The sequence below is a fragment of the Symphalangus syndactylus genome, chromosome 10 (genome assembly GCF_028878055.3).
Source record: "Symphalangus syndactylus isolate Jambi chromosome 10, NHGRI_mSymSyn1-v2.1_pri, whole genome shotgun sequence".
NCBI classification, from domain to species: Eukaryota; Metazoa; Chordata; class Mammalia; order Primates; family Hylobatidae; genus Symphalangus; species Symphalangus syndactylus.
In genome coordinates, this window is record NC_072432.2 from 98,196,933 (window position 1) to 98,222,125 (window position 25,193).

Consider the following 25,193-nt stretch of genomic DNA (forward strand, 5'->3'; position numbering starts at 1 on the left):
TGGGGCCCCCAGGCTGCTGAGGATTCACACTGGTCTTGTATACAGCAGCTGCAGCTTGAGTGCTGGGGGATTGAAACCAGGGATGAGATCTGATTTGACGTCCCTGGGCCCTAGCAGGGTGGGGAAGCCACTCTGAGCCAGAAAATAGATACAGACACAATGAATGAGGCAGATTTCAGGGCACACTGTGGTACAAAAGCCCAAATGGGGCCTGGGGATGGCAGTCACTGTCTGAACTTCTTAACTGATGAATTTGCATTCTTCTCTGGATGGCCTTGGTGAGGCCAGAGGGTCCTTGGCACTTCAGGGAGCCTGTGGCAAGAGTGACTGACATGGGGCCACCAGTTGTGCCTCCTCAGGGTCCACCTCTGGGCATGAGAAAGGGCAGGGATAAGTGGGGAATCTCAGGGAGAGGATCCAGTATAATCAAGGACACAGGCCTTCTCACAACTGGCAATATCAACTCCATATTATGCCAATAGATGTTTATGTAATATCTAAGTTATGCCAGGCACTGCCATGAGAATGCAGCAATGAACCCAACAGAAGTGGCTCTACCTTGAGGGATGCAATGAAAGTCTTTTATTTTCTTAAGGAAGAAGCTTGGTGAGTGGAGGAGTTCAGTGATGCAGAATCTCAGGGGAAGCGAGGGAGGCCCTCTTGACAAGTGCCGTATGGACTGCCGGGACTTTGTGGTGGTAGAATGTATTCTATTCACAACACAAATCTCTGACCCACTGATATCAGCTTGGCCATGAGACTTGCTCTGATGGATGAAATATGTGTGCATGTGACATGTGTCATATCAGAGCAGAAGCCTTAAGAGCCCATCTGTGGTTCACCATGCATCTTTTCCATCTACCAAGAAATCAACAATGTTTTAAATCAAAGCTGTTCCATTTTCCTGGATCCTGTTGGGGAGCTAACATGGTGCAGAGCCACAGCCAATCCAAGGACATGTGGTAAGAATGATAAATAAACCTTTGTTATTTTAAGACAGTGAAAGTTGGCAGTCAGTTGTTACTACAGCATCACCTGTCTTACCTTGACTGATAATCTATATCAGTGATTGTCATCGGCAGTTAAAATTCCCATTTCTCTATCTGTATGCCTTAAGCATGGGCACGGAGGACTTTTTGATGTCCTTTCAGGAGCGCACACACTGTTGATCCCACAATAAAACTATCATTTTGCTTCTAGAATCCTAGAAAAGAGGAGTTCCTCCAAGGCCCTGGAATCAGAAACCTGGATTGCCAGGTGAAGGAAACTAGGTTTTGCTTCGTCTGGGTGGTTGGCCAGGATCCTGAGTGAGAGCCATGGATACCTAGCTGCTTTCCAGCTTGGTATGTTTTTGTCACTGCAGGCAGAAACCTCCTCCCCATCATAGTGGGCCATGTTATATTGTAGTTGCTTAAATGACCTGCAAGAAATAAGCATAAGAAAGAAGCCCACTGCTCACTGTCAGCATCCATAAGTCAGTGTGTGCAGCGCTTCACTGTTGTATGATTGGGGATCTAATCAGACTTCCAACAGGTGTTCACCTATTTTCCTTAAAGTAAAAGGCCCACTTCACCTCTCTGTGAATGGAGGCACTGGCTATGACTAGGAGACTGACACTGTCATGCTGGGAAGCTCCAGCTCTTTAGCAGTGTCTTAGAGAAACCCATCGTGGCTTCCCATAGTTGGGCTATTATGAGGGTATGAAAACCTCTGATGGTGGTTATTAGTGAGAACAAGTTCTGTTGAGCTGCAAAGTGCACTAGAAAACCATGGACTTTTATAGCTCCTAAAAAAATTGCATTATAATTTTCTTAACATGTCTGTCTTCTCCAGAAGACTGAATTGTTTTTTGATGTTAAAAAATTTAAATTGACACATAACAATTGTACATATTTATGGGGTACAATGCAATATTTAGATACATGTATACCTTGGGTAATAATCAATTCAGGATAATTAGCAAATCTACCATTCAAATATTTATCACTTCTTTGGGGTGAGAACATTCAAACTCCTTTCTTCTAGCTATTTTGAAATATACAATACAGTATTATTACTATAGTTGCCCTACTGTGTAATACAACACTAGAACTACGTGGTCTTTTAATCTCTACATTATTTTAAGAGTTGGCCCAGCGTCTGAATACTCAACAGATGTTTGTTGAATTAATAAATTTGTGCAGGAGTGAATGATGAACGAGCCCTCTACCAAAGTCTCCTGGGCTCACATGTATATAAATCCTGAGAAAAACTTAGGGTCTGGTCATGTGCACCACTCTGACACACGAACCACGTGATTTTTGCACCATGCTCTCACTCTATGGTCTTTTGTTCAACAGGACCTGCCCTCAGTGTTCTTCACTCCACACAACACAGCTGACCCAGACATCATGTGCAGGAGGTACCGGCCAGCAGCCAGGAGCCCTGTGGTCCCTATGAGGAACCACCAAGGTTCCTGGCCTCCCACCAAGGGCATATGCACTACCGACCGACTACTTTTCTAGTTTCTGTAATATGTAGTGATACAGGGTCATCAAAGTGGACCTTTTCTTGGGCTGTTGTTAATGTCAAATTTAATTTGGCCAAGAGGTCTCACTGAGGGCTGCACTGTCATCTCATACTCAAGATAGTTCCGTGACATGCACTTCTGGAAAGCCTGGTGCCTAGATGGCAGGGTCCTTCATGTGGAGCTATGAATTCAGAGGAAGTGATAAGCAGTTGGCCCTGCTTCTCTAGGAAGCCTGGCTTCATGTAGAGCAAAGGAAGGTGGGGGCCACTTGAGTTACATCTGGCCCCACAAGCTAAAGGGGACACAGAGGTTCAGGGGACCTCCATTTTTTTTGTCCAAAGCAGAATGGCAGTGTCTCCATGCATAAATCCATGAAGCAATATTCCTGACATCCAATGCTTCCCTAGGCCCAAAGAGGCATTTCAAGTGCTTCTGCATCTACTCAGGTACCTCCTGACAGCAGGCTTGACACCAGCTATTGTCCAACTCCCCAGTAAACCAGATTCCCTCATTGCTCCTGATGGGGTCTAGACTGCAGGAGGAGGAAGCAGGTGGGCAATGTCCAGATTTCCACGATGACCCTCTGAGGAGATATCCATGGCTAGGTTACTGCACGACTACAGCATCACAGAGGAGACTCCAGAACTCAAACTACTGAGGTAGCTCCACAGATTGACTCCTGGTGTGCATAGACGGCAGGCAAATGCTGACTGGAGGGAAGGGTTTGGAGAGGTGAAGGGGAGAGAGACCATCCTAGTGGGAGGAGAATGTGAGTGAAGGCTTCTGGATGAGAAGGAACCAGGCAGAGGGACCAAAGCAGGTGCCCTGACCAAGCAGAAGCAGAACATCAGGGCGAAATGTGCTGTAGTAATGGATCAGCAGGGTGGAGGCTGATCTTTGGGAGGGTCGAGAATCAGCCTAGAATGTAGTGTCCACACCAGGGTATACCACAGGCAACTGCCATCGTTGTCCCTTAGATCTGCCCTTGCTCCTGGATACCTAGCTCTGGTTGGCACCACCCTCATTCAGTTAGACACTCACACAAGAGCCTTCTTAGAATCCTCCTTTCTTACTCCTGACAGCTAATCAATCATGGAGTCTTGCTGATTTTTGTCTCCAAAGCCTGCCTTAAATTCATTTTTCCTGCTACTCCCCTGGTTCAGAACTCATTATCTCTTGCCTAGACCATGGCTCTAATACCCTCATTGGTCTCCCTGTTTCCATCCAAAGTCAATAAAGATTTATAGGATGAAAAATGCATGAACACTGAGGCTTAAATGGTCATGGCAGCTCCCCAGTTGGGAAGCCCAGCAAGAAGCTTGTCTACCATCCACTGAATTCACACAGAAACTTGTCTCTGGAACTGAAAGTACCCTACAGGAGTCAGGCATTACAACCCAGCTTCCATTTTAGAAGTGATCCAGCCTACACTTCCCTTACAGTTGGAAAGAACATGAATCCCTGCATGGAAGCTGACCCCAGGATCGGATTTGCATCTGGGCCTCACTCATTTGCTTTCGCTCTTTTTATCTGAGCTCTCCTCCAGTGCAGTTCAAAAGCCAGGCTTCTAATGTAGAGGCGGGACTGACCCTGCTCAGCAGGGTTATTGGGACAGGATTCCCATAGGTGTGGGGGGCAGTGCTATGGAGAGAAGCACAGGCTTCTCTCCTTCAAAGGGCAGCTCCCAGCACCAAATAAGGCCGCACCTTGGGGGAAACTGCCTTGCTGGCTGAATTAACCTGCCCTTCTGCAAGGCAAGGTTGGCAGCACAGATGGAATGAGCTGTGTTAACATATGAGATGCAATTTTGTTCGAAAATTTCTTCCTTCAGGAAATCCTTATCACACTCTGTATCTCCCCATCTCTCCCTAGCAACATTCAAAAGCAAATCACAAATGCATGCCCTTGGGCCCATCTGATCTTTAACAAGCTGATCCCATCATCTCTTCCTAACCTGGAGGAGTTTAGGAAATGAGCTAACCCACGGTGGCCTGGGGTTCAGTTGACTTATAATTCAGGTGCCTGGGGAGCAAAATGGGGTATTCCTTCAAAGTAAGATGTTATCTTAGATGGCTTCTCTGCTGCAGAATGGAGGAGAGGACTGGAGGTGGTTTTCTGAATATTGCAGATCCCTTATAACCATTTTTGCAAGAGCTGTATGGAATATTGAAGTTGTGGTGATTTTTCCTATCTACTGCATCATTCTGGATGTGTGTGCAGTCCCATAGGCCTTCCCTGCCAGCCAGGTGACGTGAAAAATGGAACATGACAATATCAAGCAGAGTTTATTTCACATTCAGTTCTAAATATTTTTACTTGGTTCCTTGGGTTAGAACAGTGTGGGTGAAGGGGTGCGTGTGCTTGTGTGTGTGTATGTGTGTATATGTGCATGTGTGTGTGTATGTGTGAAAGCTGAGGGAGAAAAACTGCCCCAAAGATAATAGTGGACAGGTCCGCCTTGGGGGAAGGCAGGCTAGACTGTGCATTCACAGGCTCCTTTTCTTTTGGAGGAGATGCAGTTACCTCCAAATACAAGCCCACTGTAAGAGTAAGCCCTTTCCTAAGCTCCCAAACATGGCTGTAGAGTCCAGTGTGAGTTCCTGAGTGTTTTGGGAGAGAATAAGGAAGAAATGAACTATATGCAGGAGTAGGAGTGAAGGAGGCCCATCACCACGTCAACAGTCTGACTTACAAAGCACATGAGGCGCTTCTCACCTTATGAGATGCTCATTTTCTCATTCCACAGACTCACTGAGAGATTTACATTCTAGCTCCCGAGGCCTGGATGGAGGCCTGGAGGGATAGCCTTAGTGGATACCGAGCTAGAACGCCCATCATTTAGATAGACTTACTTTCAAATCCTGGCTCTGCTGCTTTCTATCTGTGTGACCTTAGACAGATCATTTTCACTCTCTCGGCCTCAAATTTTTCATCTCTAAAATGGGATGGGTGACCTCCTCATGGTGAAGATGGGAGAACTAAATAAAGTTAATGCATGTGAAGAGGCTGGCAGGGCATGCAGAGCAGGTGCTCAGTGAAGCTGGCTTTCTTCCATATCCACCTTTCAGAGCACCCCTCCATCAGCTTTGTTTCCTAACTCCTGGCCTGCCTCCTTTCTTGTGGCGCCATCTCACAGCCAAATGACAACAAGCCCTCTCTGTCCCTCACAAGTGAGTATTTTCCTTTGTCCACCGTCACCCTCACCCCAAGCTCTTCTCTACTGTGGGCAGCCAGACTCAGCTTCATGGGCATGTGACCTTGTTACGTAGGGCAGTGACTATGTGACAGAGCTGAATTTCTACCCTGTCCTAACTTTGCTTATCTTTAACAAACAGAATGCCTGTGATAAAAAGTTCCCTTTGCAGCCAGACCAGCTGAGACTGGTACATAGAACCACGATAGTCGACTAAAGGACTTCAAAAAGACCTCAGTCTTCATGATAATCTTATTTCCATGCTAAATGATACTCCCTCCAGCACCATGACAGTTGACAATTGCCATGACAATGACTGGAAGAAGCCGTAAAAGGACTAAAACGGAGGCGGTACTACTGGTTCCAGGAGGTTCACCACCCATTTCTGGAAAAGACATGAATATTCTTCCCTTTTCTTTAATGTCAACTCCTTCATTAGAGAAATCATGTATCTTAAGCCCCTCACCCTCACTTGTTGAGTTGATTGTGAGCCATGCTCCTGCTTCTCAATTCCACAGCCATTGAATAAAGCCTGCACTGCTTAACACTCACTTTTGGTTTTGTGTATTGGCTTTGTGATACTGAATAGGGAAAGACTCCATCTTTGGCAAGACCAGCTTTGTCAGTAACAACCTGAGTAGTCATATAGGGCCCAATGCTTAGTTGTGTATACTTGGTTTAATGCTTTGCTGTCTCTGTTGTAAAACTCTTGTTAATTTTTGAACAAGAGCCCCAAATTTTCATTTGCATTAGGCCCCACAAATTATATAGCTGGCGCTTTGGGGAGGAGACCAAACTCTTTCCAGGTGACTGACACTACCAACTCTTCGTACTGGGTCTGGTCTGATAGCTCTTTCTAAACCAGTGGGGCAGAAAGGAACTCATGTTTCTTTGGGCCCTGCCCTAGATACTCTTGAAAGTATGGTGTCATTTAATCCCTGTTTTACCAAAGAAGACCAAAGGCTTTGCTTTTCCATGTCACTTGCCCAAGGCCACATAACTAATAAATGGAGTCTGAGTCAGGAGTCTAGTGCCAAAAGCTGGGCCTTCCAACCCTTCTGCCATAAGTAAACTTAAAATCCATCCAGGAGTTACATATATCAGTACAGGAAGGGAGGGCTCATTCTTGCCTAAGACAATAAGATATGCTTTTTTGGTATACATCATTTAAAAGCAATTGATTTTAAAAATCCCAAAAGGGAAAAACCTACCACATAACTTCTGAAGGGATTTCTCAGAGTAGGTCTCCCGGTCACAGCCCTTCCCAATGTAATTAGTCTGTAGCTCTGCGACTATCTGGAGGGAAGACACGGCTCCATCGCACGTCTCCAGGTGGATGCTGGGGAACAGGGGCATGCTCCCGGAGCCAGGCTGGTACTCAATCCTCTTGGTCCAGTCTGAACAAACAAGGAAAGGAGGAAAAGTGAATCAGGTGCAGTCAGTTCTGCTGGAACATTTCTTTTAGAAATGTGAATTTGCTCCGACGAATTATTTGCCCCAACACATATATTAGATATTAGGGAACAGTTTGAGAATAATGGCAGTTTTACATTTGCTTACGCAGGGTTTCCTCCCTGAGAAATACTAGGCAAACACAGAAAACTGCACCCAGCTGCACTGAGCCACGTAGGAATACACAAAATATGCGCAGTCACACGCACACTCACATGAGCACGCATGCACACAGTCATACCCTCAAACGTACACCAGCTACTCAGTTCACCATGTGTTATGAGCCACACCCGTCCATGCCTGCAGTTACAACTTTTCATTCATTTCCCAGATACTCCTTCAAGGACTTCATAACAACACACCGGAGGCAACCCCCACCATCCCCAAACCTTCTTTTTTAGTATCTCAAAATTTATTTTTTAACTTTTATTTTAGGTTTAGGTGTACATGTGCAGGTTTGTTATACAGGTAAATTTGTGTCACGGGGGCTTGTTGTACAGATTATTTCAGTATCTTGGGGAGGCAACCCTTCTTACATTCATTTCACAGGCAAACGTCAGATCTCAAGGCGAGGTGCCATACTTATTGAAGTACTTGTGCATATTGTGCTAATGTTTTCTCTTTCTCCTTTTTTCTAATGTGCCACTGATGACATTTTTGAGTGTTGTGCCTCTCATGCCATTTTTCAACCTTGCCTCACATGGTAATTTTTAGGAAGGCACGTGCCTTGTTATAAAACAAAAGAAAGCATGGTTGTTCAAGGATCTCATGAGGTCACAAGGTAGGGTGAAAGGACTCTCAGACACTCAGAACTGTGAGTCACTGAAGTAGGTCTCATGGTCTTGTCACTGCTTTTTAGTGAAAAAATTATGATAAAGCATTAGAGAGGAACAAAATCACGATTAAAATGGCACGATGCAAGAACACAGCAATCAACACATACAAACTCTACAACTGAGTGTACACAGGAATTGACTGATACAATAACAGCAGCACCTGAAAGTCAGAGCGGACTCAAGGCAGGCTCCCAGTGACTGACGATGTGTGTTTGCCTACCACGGCGGGCATCCCACGCTCTGCGAGGACACATGTCTGAGACGGCTGTGCAGCCATCCTCAGCCAGACTTATGTGCAGAAGAGTGATTCTGAGTCATCAAGCAATGTGAGTTATGGGTGCTATTAGTTTACTAATCCCAAATGTTTGTCACATAGAACATTGCTAGCTGATATCCCTTTGCTGAAGTAGAAATAAAAATCTATAAATTTGCCTGACCTCACCCATGAGAAACTCAGAAAGTCCTGCACTGTGGGACTTGGTATCAGGCTGCAGTTACCAGAAGGCTACTCAGTTCCCAGTGGGCCACTGGTGCCACCATGGTGATACCAGTATCTTGGAAGAGACTGGGCTTTGGGGCTAGCCAGATGGCTTTGTTCACTGAGCAACCATTTGTTCAGGGTTTGTTTCTATGTGCCAGGCTCTGCTTGGAGTACAAAGGGTACAGCAGTGAACAACTCGGGAGCCTAGGGAGACAGGCAGGTGATGAATAAGGCTGTGCTGCTCTAACAGAAACGAGTAAGTGCTATGAAAGGAAAAGCCAGTGATAGAGAGGGACTCCTTTAGCTCGAGACTTAACCTCTGAGCTGAGGCCTGAATATCAGGACAAATGCATTGGAGGAAGCCTCAGGGAAGCATGTGTGAAGCAGATGCAGCAACAATCTTGGCTTGGCTTTGTAAGGTCAGGAAGTTCTTGAGCAGGTTACTGAAGATCTCCAAGCCTCAGGCATCTCATCAAGAAAACGGGGATCATATCACTGACCTAATAGTATTGAGGTAAGGACTGAGTGTGAAAATGTGTGCACAGCATGCAGTAGGGACTAATCAGTGTAGTTCCCTGGCAAGTAAGGAGACAATCCGCCCTCCTGCATCACAACTTTGACACATTTCAGGTACCTTTGCAATCTGAGTTTAGCTCTGAGCTCCCATGGTCACCAGCTGCCGGTAATGGGGTTTTCTCAGAGTGTGTCACAAGTAGAGAGCGCACATTACGGTTGTGAGATTCATCCCTAGGGTACTTACAATAAGAGTATGTTTGGGTGAGAGTGACTAATCGTAAAGGAGAATATCCCTTCCCCTACGTTATTTTCCTCACTGTCTTTAGGAGCTGTATCTGGATTAGCCCATCCCCTCCCAGAGGATGAGATCATGAAGTTGCTGCAGCCCATGCTCCAAAAGCCTCAAGTGCAATCTTAAGGACAAACCACCGGAGCAAAAGGTGGCTTTTTGTCTGGTGTATCTAAAGTCATAGTGCCATAGGAAGCCCTCCACACACATGGCCAGCTGTGTAGTGTCCTAGGTACAAAATGCTTCGTGCCACTGTGTATTTCTGCTGTTTCTTCTACTTGGGGTTCCCTTTCTATCACTATCCCTCTTGCCACCTCCTCCATGTGGCCTTCTGGGATTTCTCCAGTCTAGGTGGATGCCCTCTCTCCTCCATGCTTCTACAGTATTTTCAACATTAGACTGCAGCATTAGACTCCAAGCTTCATGGTGCCTCTGAGGCCCCATCGTGCTAGTCAGTGCCTGGCACAGAGTAGATGCTCACTAGTGGTAGAAACTGTGACAGAATCCTACAGGCTATCTTTTGATAGGAAATATTTGCTGGGTGGATCTGGGCAGCCCTAGACATCTAACCTTGATTGCTGCCTTGGTAGCACTTCTTGAGCAGCAGACAGAATCCATGGCTTGTTTGCAGCTTCTCTGGTACCGACCCCACCCGCCTGTTTCTTCACTCCTGCTGAAACATCTATCTCTCCCCTCTCCCCAAACCCTCCATAAACTCCCTTTCTGTCAAACGAGAATGGAGAAAGCAGTTTTGTGCTGGGAGCGGGAGCTTGATGTACATCCCGAGGCACAGTCTTGAGGTTCTCCTGTTTCTGCTAGTGTAGGAGAGCCCTCCCACAATACCTCCCCTCTGGTCATGGTCTCTGGAGGCCTTTTCTCTGGAGAAACCCAAGACACCCTCCTCATTGATTGCCTTTATTCAGCAAAGGCTGCAGGCATCACTTTCTCATCTAGATATTTTGGTGGTTATCTACGATGAGAAATTCCACCTCAAATCTTTTTAAAAAGGAGTTCAAATAAACAAGCAAGTAAATCGTGAAGGGCAAAGCCAGGACGCACAATCCTGTAGGGTCTTCACCCTCTCGCTCACCCCCTAGCTGGCAGGGCAGGGCCCTCTCTGGCCACCACGGAGAAATCAGGTATAAAAGACTTTTAGGAACATCACAATTGCCAGTTGCTTTGGTGACCTCAAGAGGCTTGTTTTTGAGGGTTTATGAGGAGCAGGCAAAATTGCAACCATATAGTAAAAGAAATCGATGAAGCTTTCTGAGCACAGTGTCCTTGAGAGAGTGAGACACTCACATAAACATCTTCCGTTTTCCAAGAAGGAGTTGGGGTGGGGTTAAGAGAGCAAAAGGCAAGTCATCAAGTTCAGCCTTTACCAAAGAAATGTCTGTCCCTCTTCATCTCCTGGAGGGTAGGATAGCATGGTTCTTAAAGGTATAGATGTTTCATTCAGCAGACTTGAGTTTAAATCCCATGCTTACCACTTACTGTGTAACTTTGGGCAAATCACTTATGCTCCGTGAGCCTCGGTTTCATCTTGTATAAAGTCTGTGTCTACCACCTTGGATTTTGGGGGCATTACATGCAGAGTCATTTCAGTACCAAACACAAGGACCATGTCCAATAGATATATTATTGGTAAATTACCATTTATTCAATAACATTTATTGCAAGACATAAGAGGAAATCAAGGACTAAGCACTGACAAGGTGCCAAGCACTATTATACCTATCCTTTCACTTAATCCTTTCAGGGACCCAGTGGGGGAGTGTCATTTTAATTGCACAAATGATAAAACCATGCCTAAGAATTGGTGTGACTTGCCCAAGGCCATGTAGCATTTTTTTTTTTTTTTTCGAGATGGAGTTTTGCTCTTGTCACCCAGGCTAGAGTGCAATGGCACAATCTCAGTCTACTGCAACCTCCGCTTCCTGAGTTCAAGCAATTCTCCTGCCTCAGCCTCCCTAGTACCTGGGACTACAGGTACCCGCCACCACACCCAGCCAATTTTTGTATTTTTAGTAAAGACAGGATTTCACCATGTTGGCCAGGCTGGTCTCGAACTCCTGACCTTAGGTGATCCACCCACATCAGCCTTCCAAAGTACTAGAATTACAGGCCACATAGCTTTTTTACAAAACTCCTCCACTATTCTGAGGATTTGCCACAACTGAGACAACTATAATTTTTACAGATTCATGCTTAACGTTCAATTTATGCTGATATTTAAAAATAAAATAGTGATAATCCCAATGTTGGCAAAAGATCAAGAAGTATTGTCAGTTTTATCAGTGTCTGACCTTGAGGGCAGCTTATGGGGGCTGGAGGCTTGCTTTGACACTGAAGACTGCAGAAATCCAGGCTGGAAACTCAACTCTGCCAAATGCGAGTCATGTGAATCTAGCAAAGCTGCTGTTATCTTATAGCCTCCATTGCTTCATCTGCAGATTGGGGAAAATTATATTCTCTCATGGACTTATGGTAGCACGAGATATGCCAGGCTAAGGGCCTAACACAGGGACCTTCCCATGAAGGCTCGGTATGGGAATATCCCACCCATTGGTTCACGAGTGTCTCAAACTTCTCTGAGCAGTCCTGCTTGGAAACAAAATCTTTTTAGTTTATAAAGGGCCTAGAGACTGCTTTATGAATTGTGGTTCGATTTTTTTCTTAAGTGAAGAGAAAGGGAACAGCCTGCCTGCTGTTTTAATAATTGGGCCTAAATTACCCTGTAAGTATTCCTGAAAAAGCTATTGGGATTTAAACCCCTTCTTTGTGGATTAAGAACTTAGAAAGATGACGATTTTGTTATAACTACCTCTACATTTGGGTAACTTATGTTTTCTTATCAGGAGAACATTAACCACTTGGAAGTTTCATATTAGATGCCTACAGGGAGAATAAAACTAATCTAAGAGACTTCTGGAAAGCATAGGCTTTGGGGCTGTTGTAATCTAAGACGTTCAGGTCCATTGTTCCAATTCTGTGGTCAGAAACGATGCAGAATAATAAAAGGCAAAGAGGTAGGTGTGACAAACACATGCTTCTTTCCTTAAATGTGCACGCACAGGAGCCTCCAGTTCTTCCTGGTCTCAGCTTCCAATGGCTGGAGAAGCATCAGGATTTCTAGGAAATTGCTGGATTTACACAAAGTGAGTGGCTGGATATTGGGATACTGGGGAGTGAGAGGGATGGGAATGGTGTACCCCAGAACAGGGATTGTTCAGGAAGCTGACACTGCAGCCAGATCTGCAAGCATTCACTATCTGCCATCTTTTAGGACCTTCTCTGAGGGATGGGTGGCTTTGATTTGGGCACCAAGGGTCTTCCCCTCCTACTGGAAGAAGCCAGGAGGGTAGCTTTGCTCAGCAGTGAGTGCTGTCATTTCCAATGACCATCCAGTGCATCTGAATTGGGGGTGGGTCAGGAAGCAGAGATGGGCTGGAGAGGTAAATGAAGGTCAGATGATGAATGCTGGGTAAGAGGTTTGGATTTAATCCCAGGACCAGTAAGGAGCCATACATAGGATGTTTAGCGAGGGTGTGAAGTATCCAGACTGCTTCAGACTCAGCAGCTGGGTTTGTCCTGGTGTTCATTTCCAGAACAGCAGAATACTCCTGATAGCCACCCCTCGATCCATGCAGGTGTCACCGCTGACAGGGCCACACCAGAGGGAATTAACTTCAATTCATTGAAGTTTAGTTCAATTCTATTGAGTTAAATTTAAGAGTGTTAACCCTGCAACTGGACAGATTCAGATTCAGGGATACACCACACCACAGGCAGGCAAGGGGGCAGAGGAGTACCAGTGTCAGCCAGGAGGCAGAAGGACGGCAAGAAACTGTGGGCACAAGGCTTTACTGTGGCTTCCATGGGAAGAAACAGATAAGGCAGGGCAAGCATTTCAAGATTCGCTAGTTTGAATAATTCCAGCCAGCTCTTGGACATAGTTGTCTGGTACCTGACCCTGGGGTGATTAGGGCAGGTGAATGGTGTCCCAGAGTGTAAGAGCCGCAAAAAGGGGTGTGTAGGGGTGTGGGCTCCAGATTGGTTAGAGTGCATATGAAAAGTGAGAGGGTGAGATGTTTAGGATCTCTGAGAATCAGCTAAACCCCAGAGGGGCAGTCCCTCCAGGGTCAGTAAGGCCCCCAGATGTCAAAACATCAGAATATACACTAGAAAATAAAAGGCATGGTTAATATAGCATTGCAGAATGAGGGGAATGCTGGACTAGAAGAGAACTCCAGGATGTCTTCATCAGGGCCCCATGTCAGTACAGCTCCAGGTTCAAGTGGTGCCATTCAGATGGAAATGATGTGAATAGTACTTCTACTTCTGAGTGTACCACCCAGCAGCTGCCATGTCTCAGAAAGTGCAGACATATGTGAGGCTCGGGAGGGCTTCATGGGGCCCTGGTGTAGGGTGAGGTGCTCTGGAGCCAGATGACAAGGACCTTGGGTGCTGGGCCAGGGAGTGGGTTATTTAGAGCATCAGAAACAGACTCTTTAAGGCCTTTGTGGAAGGGAGTGACAGAAGCTGACTTCTGAGATTCGCCTTCTCTCCTCTCTCTGTGTGGCCTCCAGGGATAAGTTCCTCAGGACCCAGTGGTGGGTAGGGCCAAGGTGTCACTTAGACAGTAGAATGCAGAGGCTGAAAGTGAGGGGTCAGACGCCCGGCTCCAGATCCTGCCTTCTCTGCTTACCAGCTGCTGCACCTTGGGCAGTTACTTAACCTCTCTCAGCCTCAATTTTCTCATCTGCAAAGTGGGAAAACAGCATAACAACATCTCATGGGGATGTTGTGATGACTAAGTAAGATGATAAATGTGAAATGCTTAGCAGAGTGCCTAACATACAATGAGTGATTACGAAACATGGGCTATTTTATTAGGCTTCCAAATTTTGGTTCCTTGTCACAAATCCTGCTCTCAGGAGAGACAAGGAAAGGACTATTCCTGGATCTTCCTGGTACCTAGCAGGTACCAAAACTTCTGTGAGAGAATGTTATCCTCCTTTACGGGGGAGGAAACTAGACTGGGGAGAGAGTGAGTCACTTACTGAAGGTCGCACAGCCAGTTGGTGCAGAGCCAGCACTTGCGCCAGGTTGGACAACTTCTAAGTCAAAACCAGAAAAGAACGTCTTGCTTCTTGCTTTTAGGAATTCATATTCTTTTTACATTTCATCAACTGCTATTATGGGTCTACAACCATCAGGTTGGAAATTCAGCCGGAAGGAGGTGGGGGTGGTAAGGAGTCAGGGAGGCTGGACCTTCAACCCTGGCTCTACAACCAGTTTCATGCTCAGAAGGGCACCATCTTGGTTTAACGCTCTACTGTGGCTATCTTAACTTTCTTAATAATTTTTAAACAACGGGCCCCTTGTTTCCATTTTATACTGGGACCTGCAAATTATGCAGCTGGCCCTGCCTTACCAGCTGAGCAACCTTGGGCATATTCTTTAATCTTTCTGAGCCTCATTTTCTACTTCTGTAGAATGGGGACATTAATTAATTGCCCCCAAAGGAGTCCACAGAGCATAACTGCTAGGAATCAGGGCTTTGGAGTCAGATCTGGGTGTGAATTCCAGCTCTGCCACTTGGTATCGTGTACTGTTAGCAAGCCATTTTTTCCTCTAAGTTTAGTCATGCAAGCATTCATGATATCATTACCTATTTTAGAGTTGTTTATAGGGTTTTTGTGAGATAATAAATGCAAACCACTTAGCCCTGTATCTGACACATAATAGGTGCACACATTTTTGAGCATTAAATTACACGGCTTTTGCTTCTCCAATTAAAAACAATTACACACAGGTACCATTTAAAAAGAAACAAAACACGAATTCTCTGAACTCAATTACAAATATAAGGAATCCCCTCTTTTTCTTTATTACTGACCCTTTTTCATTTACTATATTTTATTTTCACAAGAGTATTTTATTACCTTTTAATTCCTACTAAGAAGAGATAATTAACTACAAAAGGAAAGCAGGGGAAGGATACATATCTCTGTGCCATATCCTGAGTGAAGCCTCAAGGCTGTGACTGTTGCTGTTCCTCTGCCTGTGTACTCGGTCCCTGCCCTTCCTAGGGCTGGTTCTTCTCTTCACCCAGGTCCCACCTCACAGGTGACTTTGTAAAGGAGCCCTTATCGGTATTGGCCTCACCTTGATGAGTCCCCCCAGTCTCCACCCCAGCCTCCACTCTCCCTGAGAATTTACTTATTCCTTTATGTCCCGTTCCCACTCAGGAGCATGACTTGTACATCACTGTTCACTGCCTGGCACATAAAAGTTGCCCAACAAATATCTATGAAATGAGTGAGCAGATGTATGAAAATCAGAACACACATACACATGCACACCCAGACATATAGATATGCACACTCCAATTCCCACATAGGATGGTACACCTTACTTATCAATCACCTTCTTAGCCCCAACCAGCTGCCAAAGGATAGGCTGCCAGGCATTAAAATGGGAAGGATTTGAGACATGGCTGCTGTGTGTGTGTGTGCATGTGTGTGTGTGCGTGCACGTGTGTGTGTTTGCAGGTGCACATGTGTGTGCTGTGTATGTGTGCACACCCCCCACCCACCTGAATTGTCTGTGGACAAATGTGAATGCTGAAACTGCACTTAAAACTGGCTTCAATTGTTACGTATATTTTTAACCTTTTTAGTCTCCTAGACATTCTCAATAAATGTCAAATGAAAGAACTAGAAATCTGTTCTCAAATTTTGTCTTGCTCGTCAAGTTCTTTCCAGTTTCCTGATGACAGAGGAGATATAATTTTGCCCCAAATCAACACTGTGATGACTGACTCTGTGACCTAAGAAAAGCTTCACACCTATCTGGCAGACCTCAGAGTCATGCACGCTGGCAGAGACTTTGGGGCCTTATCCTAGTAGCAACTGGGAAACTGCAGGCAGCCCCTCGCTGAAACTCAGGCTTATGTCAGGCCCTCCTCCCTGGCCTCTCACTGCCAGCCAGGAGAACTGGTGCCACTAGTTAAGGGGAGTGTGTAAAGACAGCTTGCTGAGCAGACTGCATTGGAGAGATGCCTGGCTCAGGCCTCTGAGACACCAAATTCCATTCCTGGCAGCCTTTGGCCTTCCCCATGCTGTGAGAGGAAACTATCCTATTCTGTGTGGTTCCCTCATGCCAGCATGAGTGCCTCCATTACCCACCAAGTCTCTGATCTTGCTAGTGTTGGGCACCACCTCTTTAGAGCCTGTGCCAAGCCCTCCTTTCCTTTTACCCTGGCTGTCTGGGGGGCTGTGGGTCAGCAGCCAAAGTTGAAGTGAACTATGTGGTGTTCAGAAGCCTGGACCCACCCAAGGCTCGGCTGCAGCTTTCTCCCAGTCCCTTCAACCCTAAAGACCCTCAGCTCACACCCTTCTCAGCTCCCAAACAGAAACACATCCAGCAGAACTGATGCTGGAAAGGTACAGAAACCAGGCACTTCAAAGCAGCCTTTCTGAAAGACAATCCTTCCAAGATCAATGAATTCAGCCAACCAGGGTACTTTCTCTTGGATGTATAGAAATGCTTCTCTCTTATGTACAATAAACATGAGCATCTTCTGGGCATTTTTTTTTAGTCTCTTGACAAATGTGTTATTAGTGTAAAGATGGAGCAGTGGTTCTTTAAGAATCTTTACTTACATGGCTTTGAAAAACATTCACAATTGAAGGGTATAGCTTTTCATGCACATATTTTTCAATCTTTTTGAAAAGATGGCTTATGTATACTTTTTCATATTCTAGTTATATAAATCTCTTTTCAAGCTATCAATTGCACACAGCTTCAAAGCTTTTTTTTTTTTTTTTTTTTTTTTTTTTTAATGAAAGGATCATTGTCCTAGGTGGTACTAGAGTGCAAGATTTCCCATTTCACTGAACAAGAGTCTCAAGCTGAAATCAAATTCTCACTTCTGCAGGAAATACAGTCTAAATCTCCAGAGTCTGTTGAATACGCTGACGCCCTCGATTCCCCATGTGTGAGGGTGGGAGAGGTGGCTCTCTGACAGGGCTAGGAGTGTACACTGTCACAAATGGTTAGCAAGATGCTTGACAAAATGTATCTCAGTCTTCAAAATGACCGTAGACTTTGGCCCCATAAATAGACTCCTGAGAAAGGTAGACAAAATTCAAAGACTTTTGTACTAATTGCCATTGCATTAGAAAGAACAACAGAAGCATGCTGACATATGATAATCACACAGCCCTATCTAACTACAAGGACACAGTCAAGCACATTTGGATACACCTGTAGAAGGGGACGTTATGCAGCCACTGAGGGGGTCAGTGAGGTTCTATGATGTGGGGGAATAAATACAACATAAGATTAAGTGGAAAAAGAACATAATGTTCAAAGGACTATGTATTGAAAGGAGAAAACAATGTAATATTGACAATATTGCATTAATTGAACTACGGGAAATTTTTATTGAGTTTATTCTTTTTAAAATCATTTTCATATGAGGATAAAAAATTATAATTTTTTTAAATTACATTAAAAATATCATGGCAGCCCAATTGCCACTTACTACCTCAGGTTCTCTTAACAGAGCTCATAAATCTTGCCTGAGAAACATCCTTCTTCCTTGCCTGGGGGTGCCCGCCTGGGCAGCCAGCCAGCCAGCCTCTTTCTGTTGTCACAGAGGGCTCCCGTTGTCAAGTGTGAGCCCCACCCATGCATTAGACATGGAGTGCTTTGTCGGCCTTTGGTGATGAGGTTGTTAGAAACCCAAGGAGGCTGAGAACCTGAGGAGCAAAAGCCTTGGAATTTGAGAAGGGATGACATAGTGTTATTATAATATTTTCTTCTGGATCTAGAGCCTGAGAAAAGGGCTGAATTTCCCTAGAAGCTCACCAAGGGTGGAAGATTCAGCATGTGTGAGGCTGTCATTAACCAAACCTCCCGGCCGGGCGTGGTGGCTCATGCCTGTCATCCCAGCATTTTGGGAGGCTGAGGCAGGCGGATCGCGAGGTCAGGAGATCAAGACCATCCTGGCTAATATGATGAAACCCCGTCTCTACTAAAAATACAAGAAATTAGCTGGGTGTGGTGGCGGGCGCCTGTAGTCCCAGCTACTCTGGAGGCTGAGGCAGGAGAATGGCGTAAACCTGGGAGGTGGACCTTGCAGTGAGCTGAGATTGTACCACCGCACTCCAGCCTGGGCGACAGAGCGAGACTCCGTCTCCAAAAAAAAAACAAAAAACAAAAAACAAAACAAAAAAAACACAAAAAAACAAAAACTTCCCAGCAGGTAGAAGGTCCCTGCTCCTTGCCTGCCTGGTTCAGCCTGTGTGAGGATGGCTGCTGCAACCAGAGATGCAGAGTCTCAGGCCAGAGACAGACACTGGCACTGGGGAATGCAGAGAGGGAACACAGCTTTCTCAGCACTGTCCACCAGCAGAGCCTTGTTACTAAAACAAGAGTAACCAAACAATAATACTTGTCTTAAACTGTGGCTGAAAGTGAGTTCACATTTTACTCTAAATACCAACCTCCACCAACCAAGAACTCATCAGAAATGAGTCCTCCTCAGAATGCATTAGTTTTTAGAGGCCCCAGACAGGTTCTCCACATTCACCACACAGGTCTTCCTGGGCTTCCACTCCTGCCGGGGACCCACTGTCCATGCCTGCTGCTCATGTGGCCAGGACTGGCCCTCTTCACCTGACCAGGGAACACCCAGGCCACAGGGGCCCAGATTGGCTGGGATCCACGGAAGGTGGGGAGAAGGGGCTCTCCCGGAGGAGACCTACCTTGTGCCTTTGCCAGGTGAACTCTGGTTATTATGTCCACTGCCTCACAGAATCTCTCTAGACAGTTCGATCTACTTACTTCACGGTCTGCATTGGAAACCTCACCACATCTCTAATAAAAACCAACAGTAACACATCTACAGTGAACTTATTTTTGACAAAAGTTTCAAAAACATATACTGTGGAAAAGACAGTCTCTTCATTAAGTGGTGCTGGGAAAACTGGATATGCATACGCAGAAGAATGAAACTAGACCCCATCTCTCACCACATACAAAAATCAAATCAAAATGAATTAAAGACTTAAATATAAGACCTCAAACTATGAAAACAGCTACAAGAAAACATTGGGGAAAATCTCTAGGACACTGATTAGTCTGGGCAAAGATTTCTTGAGCAACACCCCACAAGCACAGGAACCAAGGTAAACATGGACAAATTGGATCACATCAAGTTAAAAAGCTTCTGCACAGCAAAGGAAACAATCAACAAAGTGAAGAGACAACCCATAGAATGGAAGAAGATCTATGCCAACTACCCCCTCTGACAAGGGATTAATGACCAGACGATATGAGGAATTCAAACAACTCTACAGGAAAAAAATTCTAGGAATTCAATCAAAGGATGGGCAAAATATTTGAATGGACATTTCTTAAAAGAAGACCTACAAATGGCAAACAGGCATATGAAAAGGTGCTCAACATCACTGATCATCAGAGAAATGCAAACCAGAGCTGCAATGAGATATCATGTCACCCCAGTTAAAACGGCCCATATCCAAAAGACAGGCAATAACAAATGCTGGTGAGCATGTGGAGAAAAGGGAACCCTTGTACACTGTTGGTGGGAAGGTAAATTAATACAACTACTATGGAGAATGGTTTTGAGATTCTTCAAAAAACTAAAAAAGTAGCTACCATTTAATCCAGCAATCCCATTGCTAGGTACATACCCCAAAGAAAGGAAATCAAGTGTATTGAAGAGATATCTGCACACCTATGTTTGTTGCAGCACTGTCTACAATTAAGATTTGGAAGTAATCTAAGTGTCCATTAACAGATAAATGGATACAGCAAATGTGGTACATATACATGATGGAGTACTATTCAGCCATAAAAGAGAACGAGGTCCAGTTATTTGCAACAGCATGGATGGAACTGGAGATCATTACGTTAAGTGAAATAAGTCAAGCACAGAAAGACAAACATTGCATATTCTCACTTATTTGTGGGATCTAAAAATCAAATCAATTGAACTCATAGAGAGTAGAAGGATGGTTACCAAAGGCTGAGAAGGGTGGTGGGAGTTGGTAGGGGGAGGTGGGGATGGTTAACGGATATAAAAAATACAAAGAATGAGTAAGACCTACTTTCTGACAGCAGAAGGTGACTATAGACAATAACTTAACTGTATATTTTAAAATAACTTAAAGAATATAATTTGATTGACTGAAACTCAAAGGATAAATGCTTATGAGGGGATGGATACTCCATTCTCCATGATATGCTCATTTCAGTTTGCATTCCTGTATCAAAACGTCTCATGAACCCCATAAATATATACACCTACTATGTACCCACAAAAGTGTTAAAAATAATTTAAAAAAATTTTTTTAAAAGATACAAAAATATATTCAAGATAAAAAAAGGAAAAGAAAACAAACAGGAAAACAAAACACACTAGTCCATCTATCCCATCACTTACCTTTTTCCAAAACCCTTCTCTGCAACACAAATGCCTGTCTCCTGTCAGTCATACAGCCACAACGTTGATAGGAGAGTGGACGGAACTGCCCCGGAGGTGCAGCAGTTAAGCAGCAAGCTCTCCTGTGGATGCTGTTCCCTGCTCCTTCCCAACACTGGCCCCTTCCCCAACCCCTTAGGCATCTGGCTAATGCATTCATCCTTCAGACTGCAGCCTAGGTGCCACCTTCTTGGGGAAGCTTTCTCAAGCCTGGCCACTGTACCTTACCTCTGTTCTCACAGACCCTGGGCTTTGCTTGTCAGTGGCCTGACTGCCCTGTATTGGAATGGACGGCTCACCTGCCTGTCCTCACCTCACCACTGCTCCAGCTCATGGTTCCCAGGGGCTGGCCGGGTGCAGAGTAGGCCCTGGGAGAAGTTTCTTGAGTAGAGTGGAAGCTCAGTTGGGCCAGGACCACACTGTCCCTCTGCATGGTTAGGGTGGGGTCAATGCTCCAAGCCCCGGAGTTGGTACTTCATGGGTCACACCACACTTAACAGTGTGAATCCAGAGCTCCTGAGGCCAACCTCAGCCAGCTCGTGGCTCTCCATCCAGTTCCTCCCTCCACCAGGATCTCTGGGAGGTAGACGTGGGGAGAAGGGGGCACTGTTCTGCCCACTTTAGAGATGAGGACAACTGTGGCAGGAAGAGGAGGGGCACTTTCTGTGGTCACACACATTATGAGAATCCAAGTATGGCTTGTGTGCAGATGGCAGCATAGGTGCCCAGGCTGGCTGGGGCTGCCCTCCACTGGGTAGTGCAGAGAGCAGGAAGGAAGCCGCCATTTAACAGGCACTTTGCTGAGCCTCTTACACATGTTATGAACCTGCAGAGCATCCATCTGAGGAAGGGATTAGCAGGGTCATTTTACCATGGAGACAATTGAGGCTGAGATATCAAATGACCTGCCTAAGGTCACACAGCCAGCAAATAATGCTGAGAGGCTGGCCAGACTCCCAAAAGCACCTTAGTCACTTCTACTTGCTCTCCTCTGCCTTCACTTTCCTCATTGCTAGAATTAATTTAGGCATTCCTACCTGCCAGGCACAGTTCTGCCTTGTGACAACCCTCTGCGATAGGTACTGCTATTAATCTCATTTTGCAGATGCCACATCTGAGGGTTCTGAGAGGTTAACTGACTTATCCAACGTCCTTGAGTCAAATGGAACTGGATTTGAACCTGGGTCTTTCTGGCTTTGGAGCCTGCACTCTGAAGCTGTATCCTCTGTTGACTCCCTGTAGGGAGACATTCTAGCCCACTGCAAAATTTCAAAGAACTGTCAGTGGAAGAGGGAGTAGGCAGACTGTGCAGCTCAGGGGCAGACCCAGGTCCATGGGGAGATGAGGTAGCATGAGGAGCTCTGAGTCAGGAGGCCTGATTCTAGCTGTGGTTCCACCTCTCTGCATAACCTTGGGCAAGGCTTTTCCCCTTGTGGTCCCTGAGAGGTCATCTAAAGTTGAATGATGAATGACCTTGTTATCCTGAATGAAGACAGGTCCCAGTGGTGGGCCTGGGTGACAAGAGTGATACCCCTTCCCTCCCACCTCCACCATCCACAAGCCATGGTCCTCTCTCAAGTCTGCCTTACTATCCAATGACATATTTTCTTTTTAACATGGGGGAAGAGTTCTAATTTCAGAACTTTCCCCCAAATAGCTTTCCTCCAATGGCCTCAAAAGATGGCAGTGTTCTCCTTTCCTTTGAGATGCATTTTAGGAAATTGGGCAGGATCTCTATGTCTGCAGACAGATGGAGCTGGCCTCAATATTACTAGCTGTGTGGCAGGTGTATTAACTTCAGTGTTCTCATCTGTAAAATGGGAAAATAACAGTTTTCAGGGTTCAGTGAAGAATAAATGACCACGTGTATGCAATGAATGCCCTTAGATAAGGCTTGGCAAATAGTAAGTGCTCAGTGAGTGGTAACGATTATTACTATTATTATTATTGAGTACTGTTTGGGATGAGTGCAGTCTGCCCACACCCTCTTCCCCTCAGGGCTGATGTTACTGGACCTAGAAAACCTCCAAGGCTCATTACCCTCCAGGCTTATCCACAGGAGAGTCAGATCGAAGCAGACTTGAGCATGGACACTTTTATCTGGCAGCTCTTTAAGCACATTAAGATACCACTGAGTAGGTAAATCAGCATCCTGTACAGAGCCATTTGTTGCACCTTAATGATGGGCTATGTCAGTGATGTCAAAACAGGTCATTATTCACGGAGAAGTGCCCCCACGAGGCCCTCCGCCAGAAGCTCAGCTGCTTGCCAGGCAGATCTGAGCAATCCCTTTAGCAGCTGCAAACCCCGGAGCACCCGCCCTGGGGTCACGCTGCTGCAGTCAGTGGAATTCAGGCCTCAATAATGATTTTTCCAATTATTTGAGGAAAAAATACTCCATTGTGATTTTTTAAATTGAGATAAAGGGAACTAAAAAGTGCTGCTGTTCTCTGAGCCCCATCGTGTATGGTTCTGTGCAAGGCTCTCCACTGGCAGCCTTGCAGCTGGTTGTCATAAGAAGGCACTTACGTTTAGGGAAGCCAAAGCTGAACAGCAGTGACTTTCCCAAGGTTGCAGAGTGAGCTAGGGCCTAGCTGAGACTGAAATCTGAGTTCCTGGACCGACCCCCAGGACTGTACACTTTCTACCCCACCCCACTGTCTCCCTTTGATCCCAACCTTAAGTACAAAAATCCAGGACATGATGCTTAAGCCACACGGCCTTACTCAATTCTATGGATTTAAATGTGTGTACTCGTGTGTGTGTGTGTGTGTGTGTGTGTGTGTGTTCGTTTGCATGACCGTGTCTATTTTCCCAATTTAATCATAGCATTCATTTGCATAGGGATTTAAATTTTGTGAAGTATTTCTACGCTAGAATCTCTTTTGGTCTTAACAATCTTACAAAATAGCTTGGCCAAGGATTATGATTCTTAATTTACAGTTAGGGAACCAAAGCTCAGCCAGAGAAATAGCTTAAGCAAAGCCTGTGGCTAGATTATGACCCAGCTAAGGGTTGGGTTCAGCCCTTCTCTCTCCATACCTAGCTCCATCTCCACTGGTTTGCACCTGACCCCATTCCCCCATCACCTACACCTGTGTGGGGTTCAGGGCATATGCTTAGAAAAGGGAAGAGGAGCAGAAGGAACCAGAGGAAGAATGTAGAAGAAATTAAGGGGAAGGAGAGGCAAGTCAGAAATGGGGACAGGGAGAAGAGAGGTTATTGCTAAAGAGGAGAGATTCAAAAGGATAGGAAAGAGACTGTGACGGTGCAGGAAGAAGCTGAGCCCTCTGGTATGAAGCTCAAAAAGTCAGTGCTGTCCTATTGAATGGGAGGGTATATGGGTAATTTTTCATGCTGAATTCTCTTTAAGGAAAAGGTAGAGTCTTCCTGCCCTGGTGTGAGGAGCCACACTTGGGCCCAGCATCTTTGGGTTTGAAGCTTGACACCCAAGTCTCAGGCCCACTTTGTGTTTCTCTGGCCCGTGAGATAATCAGAGGTAACTTTAGTTTCAGGCAAATAGTATCTGAAAGATGGACAGTCTTCAAGCCTGGGTTTATTTTTGAACAAATTATAACTTCAAGGCAATGGTTCCCTAGACCTGGTTCAATCAAGGAAATGAAAGTTGTGGTGCCTCTTAGGTGCTATGTAGACATGGTCCCATTGAACTCCAGCTACCCTTTCCAGGTAAGTCTCATCACCATCTTATAGATAAGGTAATTGAAAAGTTAAATACATTGCTTAAGGACATACAGGCTGTGTCTCTCTGCTAAAATGTTTTCTGATACACCCTTTTATAAAGCTCGTAACATCTCCCTTTGGAAATTCTCAACCCCCTTTTTCTATCCTCTTTCCTCTGACACAGTAAGATGCCCTCTAGAATAGGCTGATATGAATTTCAATTCCGTGTTTACCATTTACCGCTATGAGATTTTGGGCAAGACAGTCAATCTCTCTAAGTTCTCCTTATCTATTAAATGGGCTAGAATTGCTTATCTCACAGGATGTTCCTGCCCTTTGTGTAGTGAACTTTGCTTTGGACTTTTACACTTCTTTGCCTCTGTCTAAATATGTCCATTTGATCTCTCATTCTTTCAAGGCTTTGCTATGCATCTAATCACCCACTAATCACCCACTCCCTGCTAAGGCATCAATGGACAACAAGAGCTTCATGCAGGGATCAGAAAACTTTTTCTGTAAAGAACCAAATAGTAAATATTTAGGATTTGAGGGCCACATAATCTATTGAAACGACTCGACAGTGCTGTTGTAGGGTAACCATAGGCACTATGTGAACTAATGAGTGTGGCCGTGTTCCAATAAATCTTTATCTACACGCACTAAGCATAAAACTTCGTATAATTTTAATGTGCTATGAAATATTATTTTTCTTATT

The 25,193-nt window shown here is 45.2% G+C and overlaps 1 protein-coding gene across 1 annotated transcript in view; it reads right to left on the reverse strand.

The window, feature by feature from the left end:
- CLSTN2 (calsyntenin 2) overlaps positions 1-25,193 on the reverse strand; it is a 641,559-nt gene that overhangs the window by 105,348 nt on the left and 511,018 nt on the right. Inside the window, exon 6 of the mRNA XM_055295244.2 lies at positions 6,914-7,099. Coding sequence (XP_055151219.2) covers positions 6,914-7,099 — 186 coding nt within the window. The remainder of the gene's footprint in view (positions 1-6,913; positions 7,100-25,193) is intronic.